The sequence below is a fragment of the Giraffa tippelskirchi genome, chromosome 13 (genome assembly GCF_054371585.1).
Source record: "Giraffa tippelskirchi isolate mGirTip1 chromosome 13, T2T-mGirTip1v1.2.pri, whole genome shotgun sequence".
Taxonomy (NCBI): Eukaryota; Metazoa; Chordata; class Mammalia; order Artiodactyla; family Giraffidae; genus Giraffa; species Giraffa tippelskirchi.
Window position 1 is genome coordinate 64,619,961 of NC_137287.1, and position 27,005 is coordinate 64,646,965.

At 36.9% G+C, this 27,005-nt stretch overlaps 1 protein-coding gene across 3 annotated transcripts in view; it reads left to right on the forward strand.

Moving 5' to 3' along the window:
- Positions 1-27,005, forward strand: part of MALRD1 (MAM and LDL receptor class A domain containing 1) — a 764,811-nt gene that overhangs the window by 290,975 nt on the left and 446,831 nt on the right. For all 3 annotated transcript variants that reach the window (XM_081558804.1, XM_081558803.1, XM_081558805.1), the window contains 4 exons: positions 6,572-6,724; positions 8,180-8,285; positions 8,740-9,107; positions 13,295-13,707. In XM_081558804.1, coding sequence (XP_081414930.1) covers positions 6,572-6,724; positions 8,180-8,285; positions 8,740-9,107; positions 13,295-13,707 — 1,040 coding nt within the window. The remainder of the gene's footprint in view (positions 1-6,571; positions 6,725-8,179; positions 8,286-8,739; positions 9,108-13,294; positions 13,708-27,005) is intronic.

Consider the following 27,005-nt stretch of genomic DNA (forward strand, 5'->3'; position numbering starts at 1 on the left):
ACTCTATCCATACTTCTCTTTTCAGAACCATTGATATTCTTTGAGAAAACCATTTTAGTAAGAGAATAAAGCTTTGAGATGACACTTTTAAACAATTTAATTTTATTATCATCTTTAGACTGTTGTGTCTATGGGTATTTTTAATGGATATGTTTCCTTTTTCATTTTAGTTTACTACTGAAATTTTTAGTCATTTGTGAATAACATTCTTATTCTTTACTCTCTTTAAAACTTGAATAAGGTTAACTGAATCTTAGGATAACCATGTCTTAGACTAGCTCCATCTTAAGTAATAATTCAAGATCACAAGGCCTTACCAGAAATATAAACAAAGAGAACTCCCTACCTTTTGTTGAGTAAGAGCAAAGATTCTGCTTCATCACATTTCCATGGAAAAATGTCTAATAACCTCTTGTTTTGTGCTGCTCCATAGAGCAAGAATAAGCCATGCACAGACATGTAATAAACTCATTATGTTCATCTCCCTAAACTGAACTTATGAGGAACAGTTTTTGAGATGATAATCACACTGAATGAATACTCTAGTAATATAAAGGCAGAAAATATGATTTGTAAAAAGGCTTACTATTTTTTTACCCCAATAGTAGGCAGAAACGAATGATGACTTTTTTTTAAAGGGTTAACTTTTTTTTTATGTCCTGTTAGATTTTTATGTGTATCTTCTTTGTATAGGTATTATATTTCTTTCCTCAGACTAACCTAATGATTTCAGATATTTTGTATTTCTTGAGAAGAGCCCAATTATCTGTGGAGCTAATGAGCTCAGATTATTTCATTTGCATTTGTAGGTTTTTTCATTTACCCAAGATATCCTGTTCCTCAGTCACTTCTGAGTCACTTATATTATTATTTTATCCATTTTAAGATGCAAGGCAAGTCCAGTTTTATTAGTAGTCTCCAATCAGTATCACATTTTAATGATGCCTTTTTATGATATGATTTTCTAGGCTTATCTTGTAAGTTATTTTATTCCTATATCCTATTTCCTTGTTAAAATGATATTTTTGATTATTTGGTGGAATAGTCTTGATCTTTCAGAATTCCATGTGGGGCTTACAGCATTTCTAAGAATTTCTCATCCTTATGGATAAACAAATTAGTAACTCCAGGAGCTCAAGCTTTAGGACAAACCTCAAATCAAAAAACATATTCATGTTAATAATTTATTGATTTTAAAAGAACACTAAAACTTCAAATTTAGTGTTTTCTGGTATTTCCATATTTCCTCATTCTTTGCCTTTCCAAACAAAAATGAAAGGCTATTTATAACAAGTTTGACCATATTTCAAATTTCTGACTTAGTATCCTATGAATGTATTTAATAATAGTTGCTGTTTTAGATATATAGAAGCCATTGCAACACCTGTTAACAAAATATTTTAGAAGCTATATAGATACAAAAATTTATTAAATTTAAGTATTGACATAAGATACACAAAGTAGACTGGAAAGTTTTTAAATGAATATTTTATACTATCTATCACATATCAATTTGTACCTTACATATACCTTTAAATATACACAGAAATTTTCTTTGTTTCTTTCAAAAACAATTTGACATCAGGAAAAATAACTTTTCCCCATTCCACAAATATTATAAAATTCTACCAGAGCATTGTCTGCCCATATTTACTGTATAAATATTTTAATACAGTTGTCCCCCTTCATCAGTGGTTTCCCTTTCTGTGGTTTCAGTTACTTATGGTCAGCTATGATCTGAAAGTATTAAATGGATAATTCCAGAAATAAACAATTCATAATTTTTGAATTGCATGCTGTTCTGAGCAGCATGATGAAATCTCCCACCATCTTGCACTGTCCTGCCTTGAACATGAACCATCTCTTTGTTCACTGTATCCTGCCTTTAGTATTGTCTTGGTTATCTAGTTGACTCTCATGGTATTACAATGCTTTTGTTCAACTAACTCTTAATTTCACTTAATAATGACCCCAAAACACAAGAGTAGTCATTCTCTTAATCTGTATTATGCCAAATGGAAACTGTAAAGTAGTTCCTTTAAGTGAAAAGTTGAAAATTCTTGACTTAATAAGGAAAAACACCTGTATATTGACATTGCTAATATCTACAGTAAGAAGAAAATACATGAAATTGTGAAGTAGGGAAAAAAATTAGTTCTAGTTTACTGCTGCATCTCAAACTACAAAAGTTAGTAGCCACAGTGCATGATAAATGCTCACCTAATATGGCAAAGGAATTAAATTTGTACAATAAGATATTTTGAGACAGAGAGAGGCCATATTCACATATTTTTATTATAGTATAGTGTTGCAATTTTTCTATATAGTTATTGCTCTTGCTATACCTAATTGATAAATTAAACTTTATTATCCATATGTGCATGAAGAAAACATACTATATATAGGGTTTGGTACTATCTGCCAGTTTCAGGCATTCACTGAGGGTCTTGGAACATATCCCCCATGGCTAAGGGGGGACTACTGAATAAGCTATTATTACATAAAATTTGTTCTAAAGTACTGTTTTTAAAAAATGGAAATAAAAAATTCTAGAGCTTCTATTTCTAGTTATGGTAGATTAATTCAGGACACCTTCTGAGAACAACTAGAAATCTAATCAAAAAGATGTTTATAAACCTACTTGAATGCATTGAAGATGTAAAAAGGAAGGGACAAATTAAGTGACCAGTGAGAAGAAAGGCCTTGATAACTGAACCTGGTGTTTAGTACCACTTTATATGCCAACATGGAACTGGTAGTTGAGAATCAGAGTATAGAACTTTAGAAGTCTTGTCAGGCAAGGGAACAAGTTGGAGTCCAGGCTTAGTATACTAAATATGGGTTGGTAAACTCCACAGTTTTGTTTGCAGTGCCTAAAATCTGTGTCTAAGAGATGTGTGTGAACTGCAAAGTATGGTTCCTCACAGAGTCTCAAACCCAGTGCCAAATACCCTCAATCTCTCGGTGTAATCCTCAAATATTATTTACTCTTCATGCCCACAGAAACAAACATAAATCTTACTGAAGAAAGGTGATATCTTAGGTCCCAAATTATTTTACCTTTTATTATATACAGTGTCAAGCACTTTGACACCAATCAGATGAGGCCACAGGAAAGAAAAATCACAATTAAAACTGAAACCAAACAAAAAGCCATACAGATAAAGCAGTTATCAGACATTGAATTGAAAAGAATTATCTTTTATATGCTCAAAGTTAAAAAAAAGAAGCTGAGAATTTGAGCAGATAATTAGAAGATATAAAAAAGAACTAAATGAAATTTCTAAATTCCAAGAGTAGAATAATCAAAATTAAGAACTCACTGATGGTTTATCAGCATAATATACACAGCTAATGAGATAAGGGAATTAGACTTTAGATCAGGAGAAAAAGTGAAGTAAAATAATAAAATGATTGAAACTACAAAAAAAGAAAAGAGGCATAGGAGAACAGTGAGAACTTCTAGTGTTATATATTTGGAGTCCCAGAAAAAGAAAAGAAAAAAAACAAGACTGACAGTGTTTATAGAGAGTTTAGCTCAGAGTTTTCAAATGGAAAAGGATACAAAACCATATTTCAAGAAGCCCTATGGGCATGAAAACAATAAAAATGAAAACCATGTGGGGACATCATAGTGAAATTGCTAAAAATCTATAACAAAGTGAAACATTTTTAAAACAGCTAGAAAAGGTATAAATCACTGTCAAAGAATGACTATTAGACTTTTGTAATGGAAACAGTGGAAACCAGAAGAAAATGGAAAGTTATCTCCAGAGTGTTGGAAGAAATCAGCCATCAGTCTCTACTCAGTACATGAGTTTTCTATTGTTAGGTAACTAACTACCACAGACTTAGTTTCTTAAGGCAACTTTTATTTATTATCTCTTAGTTCTGTAGCTTGGAAGTCCATATCCATTGCCTCCCCCCTTAACCACATCCCCCCTCCAAACTAGGACATTTGTTTACCATTGACAAGGTATATATTTAATTTGAAAAGGTTTCATCTGATTATTATGTCTCTGATCAGTCGGGTATTTAAATGTGTGTAGAAATCTAAGGCAATGGCACCCCACTCCAGTACTCTTGCCTGGAAAATCCTATGGACGGAGGAGCCTGTTAGGCTACAGTCCATGGGGTCGCTAAGAGTCGGACATGACTGAGCGACTTCGCTTTCACTTTTCCCTTCCATGCACTGGAGAAGGAAATGGCACCCCACTCCAGTATTCTTGCCTGGAGAATCCCAGGGATGGCGGAGCCTGGTGGGCTGCCATCTATGGGGTCGCACCGAGTCGGACACGACTGAAGCGACTTAGCAGCAGCAGCAGAAATCTAAATATATAGAAACAAAGTATACTAACAAGGCGTATTTGAATTTTAACAGCATAATCATCTCCTAAGGCTCTTCAAAGATAATGATTTTTATCTGAGAACTACAGAATTGCTACAGTAGTTCCTTAAATTTTACTACTGTTTGAATATTCATTTATTTCCATGGCAATATAGCCCATGATAGTAGGTGATAAAGTTCCCTTTTCAGGGATCTATGTGGGATAGATATTATACAGTAGCAACAACTTATTTTCTTTCTATATGTGCATAACAAAATTCCTGGATCCTATTTTTGGGATTGTCTGAAATAGGAATCAAAAGTATTTGCTTTCTTATAGCATCTACATACTGGAATCTATGCATATTTATGGATATTTGTATTGGTAGAGATGGCTTTTGAAAATACAAAGAGTTAAATATTCTTAGCATTTGTCCCTAGCTTGTCATATTTATCACTATTGTTTGTCACTTTTGAATAGTACTTAATTTTGCTTTCTAAATTTTATTTGAAAATCTTTATTCTAAGTGTAGCAATTGTGTCTCCATTTTGATGACTTCTATTTGTCTCTATTGAAATATAGTTATCACTTGCTTATTCAAGTTGATGCAACATTTTCAAAATATTTATTTTTAAGTGTATTCATACCTTCTCATTGACTTTTGATAACATTTGAAAGTATTCTATTGGCCATATTTTGAGCCAGAAGACCTGATAGAAAACATATTTTTTGAAATCTAGAATCTTATAAAAATAAAAAATGTTTATTATGTTACTAGTCACCTAACATTCCTTCCCATGTGGAAGGAGCATTTTCAAAATTAAACATAACTTATCATTAGGTAAAATTGCCTTTACCATGTAAAATTTTATAATTTCATTGAGTGATTTACTTTATACTTTTACCTTTAAATATACTGCTTACTTTCTAAATTTTTTTTTTTTTTTAAGAAAGATCTGTGTAGTTTATTACTATATCCTTGGATAAAAATATCCAGCGGCCAAGGATCCCAGTGTAATAATCATCAATGGGGAAAATCTTATTTTTCACTGGAGTCTGTAGTAACACCTAAATATCCTCACTAAGCAAATTCAGATCATGCCTTTTTGGCTTATCCCTTTTCCAGTCTAATGACAATTAAAAGTTGCTGTCAGCAGTTGCAGAAATAGAGTAGAAGTCAGAATATTTGATTTCAATCAGTCTCTATGACTTTCTACCTATGTGACTTTGGTTAAGTTAAAAGCTTTCCTAAACCTTCCTTTGTTCCTCTGTAAAACAACAATAATAATACCTCCTCCACATAGCTATTGTGCAAGTTAGATTTATATAAAGCCTACTGTATAGGGTCTGTTCCATTAGGTATTCACTATGTATTAGTTTTAATTCCACACTACTATTATTAAAACTTCCCCTTCTTTCCCTTTTACTTTTTTCTTCTCTTCTTCCTCCTGAATGTCTTTATGGAAGTTAACTGTTTCTCTTCCTTTTTACTTGAAAAGTAGGTCATATTATTTTGCCTTGTGCCTTTTAGGTGATACATTCAATGCTTTGGGAAATAGTAACTCTACAAATATCAGAAGTGAACATTAATGTTAAAAATCATGGACCTGGATTTTTTCAAGTATTAAATGTTTTAGAAGTAGCTTTTCATGGTTTGGTTTAAAATAATCTGTAGGAACAATGAAACCTTCCAGATAATGTAATAGCAGAGAAACTAGCATAAGTATCAGAATAAATTAGACCTTTGCAATTCTATAAGCAATGTGGCTGAATGATGGTATTTCTTTTTTGTTTTTAAGTTGGTTTTTTTTTTTTTTTTTTGATGAGGATAGTTTTTTAAAGTCTTTATTGAATTTGTTACAATATTGCTTCTATTTTATGTTTTGGTTTCTTCACTGCGAGGCATGTGGGATCGTAACTCCCTGACCAGGGATCGAATCTGCATCCCCCTGCATTGTAAGGTGACATCTTAACCACTGGACTGCCAGGGAAGTCCCAATGCTGTTTCTTAGAAAAATATTTGGAAAATATTCTTAAATTGATGATTCTACCTATCAATTTCCAGTATGAAAAGCACAGTTCTGATTTTTTTTTGGAGGGGATCAGATAGCATCCTTTTTTTCCTCAAATAAAACTTTACTTAGGGAAATGTGGCAAGGTGAATCCCAATGAGCTCTGCCTATTCTTTTAAACATGTGATCACCTTCAAGAGTCTACTGAAAAGCTGCATTTTTGTTTTTCAGTTACAGAATGTGACTTTGAAACAGATAGCTGTGGTTGGTTTGAAGCAGCCCGTGGTGACGATTTTGAGTGGACCTGGAGCTCTGGAAGTAACCTCTCTGCTGAATTTGAGGGTCAGGCTCCACCTCGGGATCACACTCGCAACACATCTCAAGGTAAGACGCCTGCAGAGGTTCTCCGAACCTACACACTTTCCCCAGCTAACGATGATTTGACCTAATGATTCGTCAGCTTAATGATGGTGTGAAAGAGATCGCATTCAATAGAAACTTACACCACGTTTGGAATTTTGACCATTTCCGGGATAACGATGCACCTGTGATGCTCTTTCCTGATGGCTGGGAAGAGGCAGAGATGCGGCTCCCAGGCAGCCACGTGATCACCATGATGGACAATTGATACAGTTACAGCTGTTCTGTTTTTCACTTCCAGTAGAGCATTCAATAAACTGCATGAAATATTCATCACTGTAGTATGAAATAGGCTTTGTGTTAGACGATTTTGTCTAACTGTGGGCTAATGTAAGTGTTCTAAGCATGGTTAAGGGAGGTAAGGCCAAACTGTGATGTTCAGTAGGTCAGGAGTGTTAAATGCCTTTTGAACTTCGATATTTTCTTCTTTAAGAAAACTTTTTGTTTACATAGGGCTGATTTACAATGTTGTGTTAGTTTCAGGTGTACAGCAAAGTGAATCAGTTATACATATATCTGATATGTGTATTTTAAAATACATATACTTAAAAAAAAAAAGCCTTTGTTTTACATTGGAGTATGGCTAATTAATAGTGTTTTGATAGTTTCAGGTGAACAGCAAAATGACTCAGCCATACATCTACATGTATCCATTCTTCCCCCAAACACCCCTCGCATCCAGGCTGCCACATGACATTGAGCAGAGTTCCCTGTGCTGTATATAGTAGGTCCCTGTTGGTTATCCATTTTAAACATAACAGAGTGTATATGTCTATATCCACTCTTTTTCAGTTTCTTCCCCATATAGGCCATTACAGAGTATTGAGTAGAGTTCCCTGTGCTATGACTTTGATATTTTTAACTTATGATTGGCTTATGGGACATAACTTCATCTTAAGTCAAGGGAGATCTGTACTTCAGTTTACCTTTTGCTCAAGTCTGAGAAGAAAAAGAGAAGCAGTAAAGTTCTATGATACTACAACATAGGACAGTGTAGAGTAGGAAATGGCAACCCACTCCCGTGTTCTTGTCTGGGAAATCCCATGGACAGATGAGCCTGGTGGGCTATGGTCCAGGGAGTCTCCAAAGTGTTGGACACAACCAAGCACCTAAACAATAATAGATCAGTTGAATATTATCTATTGTACTTATGTTGTCAAAAAAGAAATGCTCCTTTACGGGTTTTGGGGATGGAGTATAGATATATTTTTGGCTGAATTAATGGAAACTACGTGTTGTTTTTGGCATCATCTTGGCCCGGCTTTAGATAATAGTTTAGTACTTACAAAAGCAAATTTGCTAACAATCACTTATATTGATTTTTAATTGTTGTATAGTCTTCAGTGTAGGGGTTACAGACAGATGTCTCATTTTAGAATTTAGTAGGTTAAGTTATGATTTCTTCTTATATTCCAATAGGGCACTTTATGTTCATTCTGAAGAAAAGCAACAGCTTATCACAAATTGCTAAACTCCAGAGCCCAACTTTCAGCCAGACAGCACCTGGATGCACTCTTTCCTTCTGGTAAATACTGAAAACAATGGTCAATTACTCTAGCAGCCTGGCAGTTGCAAGCATAGTCCTGCATATACTCGATACTGTAATTTTTCCTGTAATTTGGCTTTATTTTAAAAATAGCTCTTGCATTAGATCCATACAGTTAGCATTTTACTCAGGAGCACATTATCAGTATTTATAATGTTCTTTCTTAAAAGGGACTCTTCCTCCAACAGTGGATTATCATTTAATTAATACTGCTTCTTGACTTCTGGACTGAACTCCTTGAGAAAGGTTCCCAGGGTCCTGAGAGTCAGAGTATGCACCTGAGCAGATAAGCTCTTTCAAATGGGTGGCCACAATATTAAATAGAGGCATCTATTGTGATAACTCATTTTTGATTGACTATTGACTGAGTAAAAGTCACACAATTAGACTTTTCCAGAAACAATTTCCATTTTTTGTGTTTGTTCTCTTTCAGGTTTTATAACTATGGCCTATCAGTGGGGGCGGCTGAGTTACAGCTACACATGGAAAATTCCAGCGAGTCCACAGTACTCTGGAGAGTATTGTATAACCAGGGTGATCAGTGGTCACAGGCAGTTGTTCAGCTTGGACGTCTTACTCAGCCCTTCCATTTGTTGCTACATAAAGTCAGTCTTGGCATTTATGTTGGTGTCTCAGCTATTGATGATATCAGATTTGAAAATTGTATTCTTCCACCCCCCTCGAACAGCTGCAAAGAGCCAGATCATTTCTGGTGTCTGCACACTAGGACTTGTGTAAAAAAACTTCAGTTATGCGATCTAGTGGATGATTGTGGTGATTATACTGATGAGGTCAACTGTGGTAAGTATCTTTCTTTCTGGTCCCTCTTACACATTTAAAAAAATTTTATTTAATTGAAAGATAATTGCTTTACAATATTGTGCTGGTGGTGGTGGTTTATTTGCTAAGCCATGTCTGACTCTTTGTGGGCCCATGGGTTTTAGCCCACCAAACTCCTCTGTCCATGGGATTTTCCAGGCAAGAATACTGGAGTGGGTTGCCATTTCCTTCTCCAGGGGATCTTCCTGACCCAGGGAATGTGTATCCTACATTTCAAGCAGATTATTTACCGACTGAGCCACCAGGGAAACCCCACGATATTGTGTTGGTTTCTGCCATACACTGACATGAATCAGCCATAGGTATACATTTTGAGGGTGGTGATCTTGATCAGTTCATTGTTTTCCTAGTCCATCAAGACAAAGGCCCTAAGCATTGTTCCAAAGTTGAATGAATGTTTTGTGTGATCACTTAGTCAGCCATCAGTATTTATTATGTAGATTTATGAACTAGATACTAGAGATACAGTGATGAGCACAGTTACAGAGTCCCTGACCCCATGGGGCTTACAGTCTCAATGAGGAGATAGATATTATTCACATATTAAAAAAATAAATGTAAAATGACAGGAGCTTTGACAGGACTTACAAATGCTGTGACTTTATATAATTATGGCTTTGGACTGTCTAGAGATGGTGACTTAACAGATCTGAAAAAGAGTAAGTAAATGAAGATGTGCAAAACCCTGATGCATGACCGCACAGCAGCTGCAAGATACCCAGTATGGCTGGAGCAAGGCATTGAGGGAGAACTAGGATGCAACATAAAGATGGAGATGAAGGGGGAGGCCAGATTATCAGATCTTTGTAGACCATTTTAAGGAAGTTTTTCCCCATTTGAAGGTTTTTAAGAAGGAAAGTAATATAATAAAATTGATTTAAAAATTTAAGATTTAAAAATGTCACTGTGGATACAGCATAATGAGTGGATTAGAGGAAAGTGGATCATATTTATTAGGAGTCTGTAGCAGAAGTTCCAAGGAGAAGGGTTGGCAGCCTCTCTCCAGTAACAGTGGTGGAGATGCAGGGACTAAAGTTTGGTGGAGGGACCTTTAGGAGGGACATTTGATGATGTCTTAGGTATAGGGAGCAGAGAGTGAGATGTTAATGTCCCTAATTTCTGATTTAAATTACAAAAAAGTTGATATCTGATGATTGTGTACCTCTTTCAGGTTAATAAATCTGGTTCTTGGTAGCCCCGGATGCATTTGTTTCTGAAAATGAATCACAAGCTAAGAGAGGTTTTTCTTTTTTAATTACCAAAATCTATCAAGGGAAGTTTGCATCTTTCTTTGTCCAGAAATAGCAACCATCCTTAAAATTCAATCTATGTGCCTATTAAATTAGAAGGCTTATCATAAACTGAGGTAGTTAGAATAGGAAACAAAAGGAAAGCCATCAAATACTTGGAACATCATAGGAAACATTACATTGAGAAATTTCCATATAAATCATTGTGGAGAATTTTGCACATATGTGGTGTTCAATACAGTCAGGCACAATAAAGTCAGAATTACCATGCAGCTTGTTACACAACTAATACCTTTAGTGCGTATAAATGAAATTGATGATTTCGACCAATGGCTGTTACAAGAAGCATTGCTTGTTCTAAAGGTAATTTATTTTTGCAAATTTAGAAAGCCTTTTCATCTTTTTCACTCACTTCAAATCCCACTCCTTGAAAGATGTTGATCTTTTACTAAAGATAAGCAAATTATCCTTCAAACTTCACAGTTTGAGTAGAATAAGATTTTGGAAGTATGGCTATAATATCAAAATATTTCTTCTGACTATATATTAATGAGAGGAAACAATAGTGACCATCACTTTCTCTCATATATAGCCTTCCATCTAGATGTAGTAATTTTTTTTAATATTTTTAATTGGACGATAATTTCTTTACAATGTTGTGCTGGTTTCTGCTATACAACACTGTGAATCAGCCATAAGAATATAAATAGACATAGTAATTTTTTTAATGGAGACTTTTTTATTTTTTTTATTTTTTAGCTTTTATTTATATTTTGGCTGTGCCATGTGGCATGTGGGATCTTAGTTCCCTGATCAGGGATCAAACCCGCGCCCCCTACAGTGGAAGTGCAGAGTTTTAATCACTGGACCACCAGGGAAGTCTCTAGATTTAGTACTTTATTAACATAGAATGTATTAGTCATCCAGAAATCAGTGCTTTATTTCCTGAAGTATGCTTGGAATGTGGTCTTTCACTTAAGGGTGGAGTTATATGCCTTCCTTTTTGAAATAAAGATTGAGCATGCAGTCAGTCTGAAGACAGGCAATATGAAAAAATCTGTTGGCTTTAGTGCCAATTTTATGTCAAAAACACAGTTGCTTGACATCCCCCTTCTGCTGCACAGCCCCAAACTGACACTTGCAGAGGACCTGCAGGGCCTAGTTCATATCACAGCTGCGCTTGATTAGTCACAAGTGAGGAAATATCAAAGGAAAGCTCATCTCCCATTTGACATTTACTCTCTTGGTTCCCTTCATTAGGTCTAAGCTCCTGTTCTCTAGGTTTCGAGACAGATGATTTGTTCTTGCCTGGCTGCGTTTACTCACATATGCTTTTATTTATTGTTTCAGAATATTTGTTCACCTTTGGCGCCAAGTGCCGTTAGTAAGATGAATAGAGGACAGCTGACATTTGTCTTTCAAAAATATTAACTTATGTAAATGAAGTTAAAATGTGGAATCTTCATTGATTCTAAATCCTGTCCCTTCTACCCAAATAATGTCAAACGTATATTCTATCCCATTTATTCTGAACAAGTACTTGGTGTCAACAGAATTGTCACATCTTGAAAAATGAATACATTCCAATATTATCCTACAAATGTAGGTAGAGTGTTGAGTGGATAAGGGACTGACCAATTCTTTAAAAGTGCTTTGAGTTCTTCTACTGACTGAAGGGAGTTAAAAGTTTAAAAGCACCAGGGATTTCCCTGGTGGTCCAGTGGCTAAGACTCCATGCTCCCAATGCAGGGGGCTTGGGTTCAATCCCTGGTCAGGGAACTAGGTCCCACATGCTACAGCTAAGCATTTGCATGCCACAACTAAGACCTGGTAAAGCCAGGTCTTAGATAGATAAATAAATAAATAAAACATTTTAAAGCATCAGTTCAAAGGAGCTACCACCCAGTGATTAGAAAAAATTACCACTGAGGAGACACAGCTAAGAACTGATGAGGCACACAGCATAAGAGGCATAGAGGTAGAGGGAGAGGTGAGTGTTTAGGGCATGCTGATAAATTAGTGCATGCCAAGGGGAAAGACAGTTGTGGATAAACAGGAAGTTATTTTAATTTGGAAATGGTAAAGCTTGAAAGATAGAGTTTAAGTTGAGATTAAATAAGTAAATAGGAAAGGATTTTGAATAGAGAAGAAAAATGATAAGCTACCATTGAAAGATGGTCATTGTGGTACAAAGGAGGGATATTTGGAACTGGGATGGGATGGATCCAGAGAGAAGAATTCGATTTCAGAGTGAAGCCTGGAAAACACCTGCCTCAGAATCATCTTGGGTGCTTATTAAAAACTGGGCTTCCTTCCATACTTTACATAGTGTTTGTATAGGACTTTACCAAAGAGTAAACAACTTTACCGTTCACCACAGGGCATTCCAAAAGATTGAGAACTAGTATGATTCTTGTCAGCTGTGCATGTTAGAACTACCAAGGGAGCTAGTAAAATATCCTCTCAATTGATGGGTACACAATTTGGACAAATTAAATCCACATATCTGGAGCTGAATTTGAACTTTAATTTTTTTAGTGTTCACTGGTGACTGGAACATTTAGCTGAAGTTGAAATCCATGGAGACAGAAGTTTGTTGCAGTGAGCCAGCTGTGGGGTAGTGATCATTTCCATAAGGTTGGGATAATGCTACAGGGCAGGGGATGGGTATAAAAGGCATTTGGAAAATAATGGCCAAAGGGATTCCACCTCCATCTATAAAATAGTATTGCTTGATGTATTAGCTAAGATTTACTTTTCTTAAAAGTTTGCTCTAATGTTGCATTAAAAAAGATTAGAATGGTTTACCTTGGCAGAAGCAAAGTAGCAGCTAGTATTCCCATTCATAGTTATTTTGGTCCTTAATGATCTTTTGATTTTATTTAATGCCCATTTCAGTACCTGAACTTCAGTGTAACTTTGAAAATGGAATTTGTAACTGGGAACAAGATACAGAAGATGAATTCGACTGGACCCGGTACCAGGGCCCAACATCAACGCTTAATACAGGGCCGATGAAGGATAATACTTTGGGCACAGCTCAAGGACACTATCTGTACATCGAATCATCTGAACCACAGGTTTTCCAGCACCGAGCTGCTCTGCTCAGCCCGATCCTTAACGCCACTAATGCGGAGGGCTGCACCTTCCGCTTGTACTACCACATGTTCGGAAAGCACATTTATAGGCTGGCCGTGTACCAACGAGTCTGGAACAACACAAGAGGACAGCTGCTGTGGCATATATTTGGGAATCAAGGCCCCATTTGGCTACGGAAATCTCTCAACCTTTTCAGCAGGCAGCCTTTTCAGGTATGGACAACGGCTTTCACAAGGTATATTCAAATGGCGTCAGAACGTCTAAGGAATATGAAAGATCTCTATGTTCTTGAATTAAAAGTGAAGTTTGGTCAGATAGTTTGACACACATTTATCATTTAATTAGGGTGTACTCAAACTTGTTAGGTTGCCTTCCTCCTTGACTACCTCCAGTAATGTGTGACTGAAATTTCTACAGGTGGACACATGGCATTGGACACAGCTGTAGGTTCTTCCAATCTAAGTCATTGTTGTGCTGAAGTGAAAAACCTGGAGAAAAAAAAAAGAGTTTGGCTCAATCTCTAGTCTTCTGCTAAAAGTTCAGACTCTTAAATTTGTTATTTTGAATCTCTCATTTGACTTCCTCACATTTTGTAGGTAAGGAGCAAAAATCCAGGAAGACAGCACACATTGTTGGAAGAGCTATTCTGGGGCAGAACCAGAGTCTGAATCTAGGTTTCCTTCCTCTTGGTGGAATATTCTTTAAATTTTTCCTACCTCCTCCTAAAAGTCAAAGTTTCAATAGCAAGTTCAAATGCTTATGTGCTTTTACAGTTTTGTAAAGGGTTTTGGCATACTTTGTTTGATTCAGCAATTCCCTGAAGTGGGTAAGTCAAAGATCCTTTTTGCCAGTTTTATAGATATGAAGGAAAAAACTCAAGTTGTTTTTTGTGCCGTGCTTATTCACTCAGTCGTGTCTGACTCTTTGCGACCCCATGGACTGTAGTCTGCCAGGCTCCTCTGTCCATGGGGATTCTCCAGGCAGGAATACTAGAGTGGGTTGCCATGCCCTCCTCTGGGGGGTCTTCCCAACCCAGGGATCAAACCCAGGTCTCCCGCATTGTAGGTGGATTTCTTACCATCCAAGCCACCAGGGAAGCCCAAGAACAGTGGACTGGGTACCCTATCCCTTCTCCACGTGATCTTCCCAACCCAGGAATCAAGCCAGGGTCTCCTGCGTTGCAGGTGGATTCTTTACCAACTGAGCTCCTGGCCAGGTAGATGGTGAGCAGAAAAACAGGGACTTGTTTTAGAGCCCACAATGTCTGTTTAATTCATGCTCATTCTGTTTCTTTCTTTTTTTTTTTTCTTTCATAATACATTTTTTTACTCTGCTTAAAAAAAGGATTTTATTTGTTTTTGGCTCTGCTGAGTCTTCATTGCTGCACAGGCTTTTTTCTAATTGCAGTGAGTGGGAGTTACTCTCTAGTTGAGGTCTGCAGGCTTTTCATTGCACTGACTTCTCTTATTGCAATGCATGGGCTCCGGGGTGTATGGGCTTCAGTAGTTGTAGCACATGAGCTCAGTAGTTGTGGCTCCCAGGGTACAGAGCACAGGCTCGATCGTTGTGGTGCACAGGCTTAGTTGCTTCATGGCATGTGGGATCTTCCCTGATCAGGGATTGAACCTGTGTCTCCTGCATTGTCAGGCAAATTTATTGCCACTGAGCCACCAGGGAAATCCTCATTCTCTTTCTGATGCATCATATAGCCTGTTGTATGTAGGAGTGTTGAATATTTGTTTTTTCCCTCTGGTCAAATAGACATGCATATAATGTATTGGAAGAAACTTCTTACCTATACTGGCTAAACCTTTTTTTGGCATATTCTAAACTTCCCAGTTACCCCAGTTGAAAGCACTATCTTTATCTAAATGTCTCGAGTAAAGAGTTTTACAGCCAAGAACTTAGCTCCAGGCCACCTGAGCTTCTAACCATCATAGATGTACATTGTATGTGGCTCACTAGAGAACACATAGCGGTTGGTGTTTTGTCCTGATAGACATAAGCTGACATCACGAAACCTAATCTGCAAGGTTCAGAGTGATATCTTGCTTTCCAGCCCAATCGTAAGATCCATATAATCATGTGAAATGAAATTGAAGAGAGTTTTTTGACTTTTGTTTAATAATGGCTCATCCACTTCAAGTTAATTCTTAATGTCTAATCAGATCAGTTGTAATTTGGGCTTAACTAGTATTTAAATGGATAAACTTTTTTTGTGATGTTTACTCAATAATTGCTTTTCACTTAGAGAATCGAGCTTCTGGTTTCTGGAGGGGGATGGATGGGGAGAAGGGATTGTTAGGGAGTTTGGATATACACACTGCTATATTTTAAGTGCATAACCAACAAGGACCTACTGTATAGGACATGGAACTCTGCTCAGTGGATGGGAGGGGAGTTTGGGAGAGAGTGGATACATGTAGATGTATGGCTGAGTCCCTTTACTGTCCACCTGAAACTATCACAATGGTGTTAATCAGTTATACCCCAGTACAAAATAAAAAGTAAAAAGAAAAAAAAAAAGAATTGATTTTCAGGAGAAAATCAGCTTTGCAAGGGAGCAGCTTAAGAGTCAGATGACCGTGGAACTAACCAAAGATTCCTTTGGTTATGAATCTAAAGCATAAATGTTGAGGTTTGAAACCCATCCTGGATTACACAGAGTACTCTATTTGATTTTATCCAAGGATTATTATTATTTTTTTAATGAATTTTAGGCATGAAAGATGAAATCAGAGATTCTGCATGCTGTGTAGATTAATGGTTTAAGATAATAAGGATTGAGACTGTTTTAAGCAATAGGATGTTTGTTCACTGAATGATGGATATACATAGTTTCTGTTCTACTGAACAAAAGTGACAACAACCAACATTTTCATTAACTGTAATATTGTAGTGAAATTACCTAGTATCATGCCCAGGAATTAATAGGTACTCACTAAATATTTGGTTAATAGAAAAATTTAAAGGTTTTTCAGGATCATTCATTTAAAATGAAATACATAGGGTAGAACCATATTGCACATCCAGGTATAGGAACAATTTGTCTTATTAATGTCAGTTTAAATTATCATCCACTGCTTTTATGTGTGGTATGGTCGGTAAAAGCTCAGCAAGTCACTGCATATAAAACTTCAGGTCAACCTTCTACCTAAGTTTTATTATGAGATTTTTTAGATTTGATTGATAACTATACATTGTGAATGTATAGTCAAGCTAATTCAAATATCAATGTGTTTCATTCCTGAAAGTTTCCTAATATCCCTTTTTTTAAATTGATTTTTGACTACACTGGGTCTTCAGTGCTTTATCCAGGCTTTCTCTAGTTGTGGTGAGCTGGGGCTATGCTTGGTTGCAGTACATAGGCTTTTCATGGTAGTCCCTCCTCCTGTTGCAGACCATGTGCTCTAGAGTGCACGGCCTTCAGTAGTTGCAGCATGTGGGCTCTAGAGCATAAGGGCTTCAGTAGTTGCAGCTTGAGGGCCCTACAGTGCAGGCTTAGTAGTTGCGGCACACAGGCTTGGCTGCTTCGTAGCATGTGCAATCTTCCTGGACCAGGGATCGAACCCATGTCCCCTGCATTGGCAGGTGAATTCTTATCCACTGTGCCACCAGGGAAGTTCCTGATATCCCTTAGTAATATCTCCTTCTGGCCCTCACTTCCATCCCTGGAAAACCACTGAACTTTCAGTGTATATTAACTTACACTTCTCAAACTGTTATATAAGTCAAATAGTATGCCATGTACTTTTTTCTGACATATTTCATTCTGTATAATTATTTTGAGATTCATTTTATTACCAAATATATCAGTACTTCACTTGTTTCTATTGTTAAATAGTGTTCCACGATATAGATAGAGCAGTTTTTCCATTCTTCTTGGCAGTGATTCAATATCAGCAGTGTTCACTGATAAGTATTGCAAAAACCTAGTTTAAAGATACCTATTAATTCTTTGGCACCACAGGAACCAGGACTTACAAGCTTCTGCTCACTTATTCCTAACATGGCCTTGTTTCCTGAAGTATATACTTATACATGAAGTTGGCCCAAGGAGAGGACATGGACTTTCACAGAAATAAATTCTCCAGGTGGTATCACATCATTAAAATGTTAAGAAATTAAAAAAAAAAAAGATTATTTGGCTAGACCTCTTAACACCACAGAACTGTCTGAGTAAATCTGAAAGAGTTCTGTAGTGTTCTGGTAACATCCCTCAGTAATAAAGAGAATTTTCCACTGATGGATTTTGTGAAAAGCTTGAAAAATCATATTCATAATCATGATTTATTTTTTCATTTGTGGGATATAGCTTTAAATCCTAAATTGTGCATTATTTTTCAGTACTTCTAGAAGAAATGTTTCATAAGTTATATTGTAAATAAAATAGGACCATATTTAATAATGTTAAGTTGATTCCACTTTTTGTGAAATTGTATACAGAAGTGCTACAAGTACAAATTATTTATGCAGCCTCATGTAACATTTTTCTTCCAAGCTTCTAGTGGAGTTATTAGAATTTACATTGAAAGGTTTGGGATGGAATCTGCTGGCTTGAAGCCTGTGTGAGTAGCACTCATAGATTTGTTGCTTGCTGAACAGCATACTGAATCTTATTTTACAGTCTTAGGTTTCTCATAGGCTGTCTTCTTCTGCTGAACTCAAATATAACCACAGCTTAGTGTGTCAACTCTTTCTCACATCCTGATCCAAAGTGATGAGCTGGGTTTCCAGTGGGAAGAATGTACGAGTAAGAAAGGGAGAAGAAAAGGTTAGGTAGAGAATATTACAAGAATGCAAGGGCCAGAACGGAAGTCTCATTCCTTAATAAATCCATTATTTAAATTCTGCTCTACTTGTTATGACTTCGGTAATACAGTTCAGTTCAGTCACTCAGTCGTGTCCGACTCTTTGCGACCCCATGAATTGCAGCACGCCAGGCCTCCCTGTCCATCACCAACTCCCGGAGTCTACCCAAACCCATGTCCATCGAGTTGGTGATGCCATCCAACCATCTCATCCTCTGTCGTCCCCTTCTCCTCCTGCCCCCAATCCTTCCCAGCATTAGGGTCTTTTCCAATGATTCGACTCTTCGCATGAGGTGGCCAAAGTATTGGAGTTTCAGCTTCAACATCAGTCCTTCCAATGAACACCCAGGACTGATCTCCTTTAGGATGGATTGATTGGATCTCCTTGCGGTCCAAGGGACTCTCAAGAGTCTTCTCCAACACCACAGTTCAAAAGCATCAATTCTTCAGCACTCAGCTTTCTTCACCGTCCAACTCTCACATCCATACATGACCACTGGAAAAACCATAGCCTTGACTAGACGGACTTTTGTTGGCAAAGTAATGTCTCTGCTTTTAAATATGCTATCTAGGTGGGCCATAACCTTCCTTCCAAGGAGTAAGCATCTTTTAATTTCATGGCTGCAATCACCATCAGCAGTGATTTCGGAGCCAAAAAAAATAAAGTCTGACACTGTTTCCACTGTTTGCCCATCTATTTGCCATGAAGTGATGGGACCAGATGCCATGATCTCAGTTTTCTGAACGTTGAGCTTTAAGCCAACTTTTTCACTCTCCTCTTTCACTTTCATCAAGAGGCTCTTTAGTTCTTCACTTTCTGCCATAAGGGTGGTGTCATCCGCATATCTGAGGTTATTGATATTTCTCCCGGCAATCTTGATTCCAGCTTGTGTTTCTTCCAGCCCAGCGTTTCTCATGATGTACTCTGCATATAAGTTAAAAAGCAGGGTTACAATATACAGCCTTGACGTACTCCTTTTCCTATTTGGAACCAGTCTGTTGTTCCATGTCCAGTTCTAACTGTTGCTTCCTGACCTACATACAGGTTTCTCAAGAGACAGGTCAGATGCTCTGGTATTCCCATCTCTTTCAGAATTTTCCACAGTTTATTGTGATCCACACAGTCAAAGGCTTTGGCATAGTCAATAAAGCACAAATAGATGTTTTTCTGGAACTCTCTTGCTTTTTGGATGATCCAGCGGATATTGGCAATTTGATCTCTGGTTCCTCTGCCTTTTCTAAAACCAGCTTGAACATCTGGAAGTTCACGGTTCACGTATTGCTGAAGCCTGGCTTGGAGAATCCTGAGCATTACTTTACTAGCGTGTGAGATGAGTGCAATTGTGTGGTAGTTTGAGTATTCTTTGGCATTGCCTTTCTTTGGGATTGGGATGAAAACTGACCTTTTCCAGTCCTGTGGCCACTGCTGAGTTTTCCAAATTTGTTGGCATATCGAGTGCAGCACTTTCACAGGATCATCTTTGAGGATTTGAAATAGCTCAATTGGAATTCCATCACCTCCACTAGCTTTGTTCGTAGTAATACAAATATGACATTTAATATTTTTGTATTTTTATTCTGTAATACAAAATGACATCTAATATTTTTGATCCTCTAAAATTACAGTAGAATATTAATATAAGTCATTAAACTTTGGAAACATACTTTATATATTTGTAATATATGTGTTATATATTATGGGTTATTAAGTATTGTCAAATCATAGAAATTAATACATGCTATATAAAGTAAGTATTAAGTATTATATATTATGGGTTATTAAGTATTGACAAATAATAGAAATTAATACATGCTATATAAAGTGAAAGTGTTAGTCACTCAGTCCCCTGTGACTCTTTGCAACCCCAAGGACTGTAGCAATAAGAAAAAGAGCAAGTTTGAATGTTTCACTGGGTTGGCCAAAAAGTTTGTTCAGATTTTTCTCTGTGATCTTTTCCCTAACATCTAGTTTGTCTTATCCCCTTTTAGTCTATGCCCTATTTGAAACTTCATGTAACTATACTTTGGTTTGTTTGTTTCTTTTTCTCCCAGGGGTTACATATATGAGCCATTTAGTTCCTTTCTAATCATACTTGCAAATCCTTTTCTCCTCCTTTCTGGCTAGAGGAGTAGAATGAAGGCAGAAAATGTAGACGCAGTGTAGGGGGTCGCCATGTCTGATTTGGCCGATTTTGCCACAGCACGGCTATACAGCTGAGGGGCTCTGCATGGGGTTGAAATCTGTTGTGGGATTTATTGCCATTCTGGAATTTGTGCAAAAGTGCTGGCTATGCTGCCAGCTGCCTTGCTGGCCTCTTGACAAAGTTTTTTTTTTTTTTTTTTAATTAATTAATTTATTTTTATTTGTTTTGCCATACATTGACATGACTCCACCATGGGTGTAATGTTTTCCCCTTCCAAAACCCCCCTTCCACCTCCTTCCCCATTCCATCCCTCCAGGTCATCCCGGTGTACCAGCCCCGAGCACCCTGTATCATGCATTGAACCTGGACTGGTGATTCATTTCACATATGATAATTTACATGCTTCCATGCTATTCTCCCATATCATCCCACCCTCGCCCTCTCCCATAGAGTCCATAATACTGTTCTATTTATCTGTGTTTCTTTTGATGTCTCGCATACAGGGTTTAACTACACTTTTGTGAAACTGCAGTATGAATAAAAGTGTTTTGGATTATCAGGGCTGAATTATTTTGCTAAAAGCAATACTGTAGGTAGCACACTGGATATGAGCCTTCTTATTCAGACAGTGTCTGTGTATTTATCTGGACTAACAAAAGCAATAGTTTATTCCCATCTGATGTATTGTTCACGCTCTAGGAATAAACTCTGTGAAATGTCTTTCAAGTGTGTGTTTTCTCACTGATCCAAACTCATTTTAATCATGTGTAACATTTCAGATTTGACTTTTCTCTGCAAATGTGTGTGTGTGTGTGTTTAACAATATAATGTATTGAACCAAATAGTTTTGCTTGTTTTTATTGGTGACACATGATTTTGGCTTTTATCTTCAGTAGAAAATCAATGGGTCATAGTGCTCACTAAGAAAAAGGTATGGGACCTCTTTGTAATTCTTTGTGAGATGATTGCTTTATCTTGATTTATGCCTTTAAACTTTTTCTCATTCAGAAGAAAATATCATGGTGATATCTGTGAGAGCAAAGCGATCTATACCAATTTATGCTCTGACTACAGCCTCCTTCCAGAATTGTTTATGGAACATATCAACTCAGTAGATTAGGGACACAATGCCTTCTTCCTTCTTAAATAAGTCAGATTAATGATTTTGGTGCATATCCAAATTTTTATATTGAAATTTTTAGTGAAAATGTTCCTTTATAAAATAAAAGGTGATTGAAGATGGTTATTATTCTAGGATATTCAAGGGCTTCCCAGAATTTTGGGGTCTGAAAAGAAACTCAGGATTCTAGGTCTTAGCAAGATTTCACTCTGTCTTATCAGGATTGTCATTTGGAACTGCTGTAGGGCCTGTTCTGAAATTATCTTCAAAACAGCATTATTGACTATGGCCAAACTGAAATCTGATTATAAACTTTTGAAAGATAATTTCTTGGACTAGAATTCAAGAAATCATCTTCCAAGTAACTTTTTTTTTTTTTTTAATTTACTCCAAACAAACATTGTAGTTTACTTTGTCTTGTCATAATCTGTGCTGAAAACAGTGTTTCATTGTTACCATCTTGAACTTTTTATTGAATTCAAAAATGATTAGGCTGTTTTGTGCTTGTGTAGAAGAAGACTTTACATTTTATGATATATAACTTTCTGCCAAGCTTAGGAAAAGAACACGGGTGAATGCAATTCTTTAAAATGTTTAAGTTTCAGTTCAGTTCAGTTGCACAGTTGTGTCCGACGCTTTGTGACCCCATGGACCGCAGCACGCCAGCCCCTCCTGTCCATCACCAGCTCCCGGAGTTTACTCAAACTCATGTCCATTGAGTTGGTGATGCCAACCAACCATCTCATCCACTGTTATCCCCTTCTCCTCCTGCCTTCAATCATTCCCAGCATCAGGGTCTCTTCAAATGAGTCAGCTCTTCGCATCAGGTAGCCAAAGTATTGAAGTTTCAGCTCCAGCATCAGTTCTTCCAATGAATATTCAGGACTGCTTTCCTTTTGGATGGACTGTTTGGATCTCCTTGCAGTCCAAGGGACTCTCAAGAGTCTTTTCCGACACCACAGTTCAAAAGCATCAATTCTTGAGCACTCAGCTTTCTTCACAGTCCACCTCTCACATCCATACATGACTGCTGGAAAAACCATAGCTTTGACTATATGGACCTTTGTTGGCAAAGTAATGTCTCTGATTTTTAATATGCTGTCCAAGTTGGTCATAACTTTACTTCCAAGGAGTAAGCGTCTTTGAATTTCATGGCTGCAGTCACCATCTGCAGTGATTTTGAAGCCCCCCCAAATAAAGTCTGTCACTGTTTCTACTGTTTCCCTATCTATTTGCCATGAGGTAATGGGACCAGATACCATGATCTTGATTTTCTGAATGTTGAGTTTTAACCCAACTTTTTCACTCTACTCTTTCACTTTCATCAAGAGACTCTTTAATACTTCTTCACTTTCTGCCATAAGGGTGGTGTTCTGCATAACTGAGGTTATTGATATTTCTCTTGGCAATCTTGATTCCAGCTTGTGCTTCATCCAGCCCAGCGTTTCTCATGATGTACTCTGCATATAAGTTAAATAAGCAGGGTGACAATATACAGCCTTGATGAACTCCTTTTCCTATTTGGAACCAGTCTGTTGTTCCATGTCCAGTTCTAACTGTTGCTTCCTGACCTGCATACAGGTTTCTCAAGAGACAGGTCAGATGCTCTGGTATTCCCATCTCTTTCAGAATTTTCCACAGTTTATTGTAATCCACACAGTCAAAGGCTTTGGCATAGTCAGTAAAGCAGAAATAGATGTTTTTCTGGAACTCTTGCTTTTTGGATGATCCAGCGGATATTGGCAATTTGATCTCTGGTTCCTCTGCCTTTTCTAAATCCAGCTTGAACATCTGGAATTTCATGGTTCTCATACTGTTGAAGCCTGGCTTGGAGAATTTTAAGCCTTACTTTGCTAGCATGTGAAATGAGTACAATTGTGTGGTAGTTTGAGCATTCTTTGGCATTGCCTTTCTTTGGGATTGGAACGAAAACTGACCTTTTCCAGTCCTGTGGCCACTGCTGAGTTTTCCAGATTTGCTGGCATATCGAGTGCAGCACTTTCACAGCATCATCTTTTAGAACTTGAAATAGCTCAACTGGAATTCCATCACCTCCACTAGCTTTGTTCATAGTGATGCTTCGTAAGAGGCCCACTTGACTTCACATTCCAGGATGTCTGGCTCTAGGTGAGTGATCACACCATCATGGTTATCTGGGTCATGAAGATCTTTTTTTGTATAGTTCTTCTGTGTATTCTTGTCAACTCTTCTTAATATCTTCTGCTTCTGTTAGGTCCATACCATTTCCGTCCTTTATTGAGCCTATCTTTGCATGAAATTTTCCCTTGATATCTCTAATTTTCTTGAAGCGATCTCTAGTCTTTCCCATTCTATTATTTTCCTCTGTTTCTTTGCATTGATCACTGATTAAGGCTTTCTTAACTCTCCTGTGATTCTTTGGAACTCTGCATTCAAATGGGTATATCTTTCCTTTTCTCCTTTGCCTTTCAGTTTTCTTCTTTTCACAGCTGTTTGTAAGGCCTCCTCAGACAACCATTTTGCCTTTTTGCATTTGTTTTTCTTGGGGGTCATCTGGATCCCTGCCTCCTGTACAATGTCATGAACCTCTGTCCATAGTTCTTCAGGCACTCTGTTTATCAGATCTAATCCCTTGAATCTATTTCTCACTTCACTTTATAATCATAAGAGATTTGATTTAGGTCACACCTGAATGGTCTAGTGGTTTTCCCTACTTTATTCAGTTTAAGTCTCAATTTGGGAATAAGAAGTTTATGATCTGAGCCACAGTCAGCTCCTTGTTTTGTTTTGCTGACTGTATAGAGCTTCTCCATCTTTGGCTGCAGAGAATATAATCAATCTGATTTCGGTGTCGACCATCTGGTGATGTCCATGTGTAGAGTCTTCTTTTGTGTTGTTGGAAGAGGGTGTTTGCTATGACCAATGTGTTCTCCTGGCAAAACTGTATTAGCCTTTCACCTGCTTCATTCTGTACTCCAAGTCCAAATTTGACAGTTACCCCAGGTATTTATTGACTTCCTACTTTTGCATTCCAGTCCCCTATAATGAAAAGGACATCTTTTTTGGGTGTTAGTTCTAGAAGATCTTGTAGGTCTTCATAGAACCATTCAACTTCATCTTCTTTAGCATTACTGGTCAGGGCATAGACTTGGATTACTCTGATATTGAATGGTTTGCCTTAGAAATGAACAGAGATCATTCTGTCGTTTTTGAGATTGCATCCAAGTACTGCATTTCAGACTCTTTTGTTGACTATAATGGCTACTCCATCTTGAATCCAATTAATGAAATGTTTCAGGTAAAAGATGTTTTTTTATTCCTGAACCAGTCTCCAGCATGATTAAGGTTAATGAATGAAGATGGAGAAAAATCCTAAAACTTATTTTTTTGTGTGTGTGTGTTCCAATAAAACTTTATTTACCAAAACATGCCACAACTAAGACCTGCAGCAGCCAAAAATAAATAAATATTTTTTAAAAATCAAAATTGTTAAAAGAAAAAAAAAAGAATCTATAGCCTAGAACTATGGGCAGAACTAAAAATTATTTTTTTTAAAAAGTAGATGTCAATCCCCTAACCTCATACTTATGATCTATTGGGCAATTCTGTGATGTACCTTAAGCGTTTGTGTACACTGAATATCTGACCAAGGACTTTTCTCTTCCCAGTTTCTCTGTGAGTTGCTGTCTATGGAAACTTTATTTGCATTTGGAAACTTTGAAATTTTCAGAACATTTGATAGGTTTGTAGAGACTATTTATGATATTTTAAATGAGGACTGTTCTGGAGAATCTGAAATGTGTGTCCTTGGGTATAAATACATCCTTTTCATGTAGAGGCTACTTGCATACTTCAGTGTCTCCAAATTCACACTCTGTGCACATTGATGTATGTGCAAATCCATATAAATATATTTTCTATTATTAGCAGACTTACTATGATTTTCATTTGTATGTATCATGAGTATTCTTTAAACTGCAGGTCTCCGATTACTGCTTCCATCAGTACAGAGCAGACCTTCACTCACTGTGTCCCTGGTTGTAGCTTCATCTTAATTATAACACAGTCAGAAGCAATTAAAATCCATGAGGAAGTGTCAGAAAAGCTAGGGAGCACCTATCTTAGGATAAGGCTTTAGTTTTCTTTATCAAATACAGTGTGTAACTACTTGTTTTTACCTCTAAGACTCTATATTCCTCCTATCATGTTGCCCCTGGCTTTTGAATCTTTGATTCCATTTTAAGATTTATTCCTACTGCTTTCTTGGCTGCTCTGCTCTCATAGGGAATGACAGCTTCCTCTATAATTCATGGCTTTATCTTTGCTTGGATAACTGCTAATGATAGAGGTGGCTGTATTACATGTCCTTCTATCTAAGTCAACTTTATGCATTTGGATCTACAGTTAGTAGTGTTATACCTACATTGCAAATTATAGTGCTATACCACTGCCACAATTTACGCAGTGTTAGAGAACTTTGCATTGACTTGGAACTACTAATTGATGTAAAGTATGAGTTAATTTTAGTTTACATTTTAAGTAGCTCAGATTCAAGAGGTATTTTTTTAGTACAATAAATTTAACTTGTACTCTGTTATACAGTGATTTCAGGTTATTGAGGAAGATATAATATGGACTTTAGAGTAAAATATGGACTTTAGATTTGCTTGAGTTCAAATCCTGACTATGTCAGTTATTATCTGTGTAGCCTTTGGAAAATCATGTAATCTCTCTGTGCCACATTTTCTTTACCTCTAATCAGGTATAGTAATAGTGCTACCTTGTATAGTTTTTTTTTAAAGATTACATGTATTAATATATACGTATAAAACACTTGAAATTTTCCAGGCATACAGTAATTACTCAAACATAGCAATAAGAACAACAACAATAATAAATATAATAATAATAATGTATAATAGTAATAATAATAAATATAATAGATGTTATTAAGTTTAAAAGTAAAAATTGAAGGTTGTCACTGAACTAGAATAAACATCATATGACCTTTTTCTCCTTTCTAAGTGGTTGAGGAGATAAGCCATTTTCTCTCTCTTTGTGCCTAGTTACTCTAAATAAAGGCATTTCTCCCCTCATGGAAGCCAGCACAAACTACCTGATTCTTCTCTTATGTTGTTATATAATGATAAAAGTGAAGTCACTCAATCGTGTCTGACTCTTTGTGACCCCATGGACTTTAGCCTACCAGGCTTCTCTGTCCATGGGATTTTCCAGACAAGAATACTGGAGTGGGTTGCCATTCCCTTCTCCAGAGGATCTTCCTAACTCAGGAATCGAACCCAGGTCTCACACAGAGCAGGCGGATTCTTTACAGTCTGAGCCACCAAAAGATAAATTATCGAATTATTTCAAAATTTGCTTATGTTCCACTTATGTTTGATAACACAATGCTTCCTTGGGTTCCATTTCATTAATTAGCTTTGGCAAAATTGACC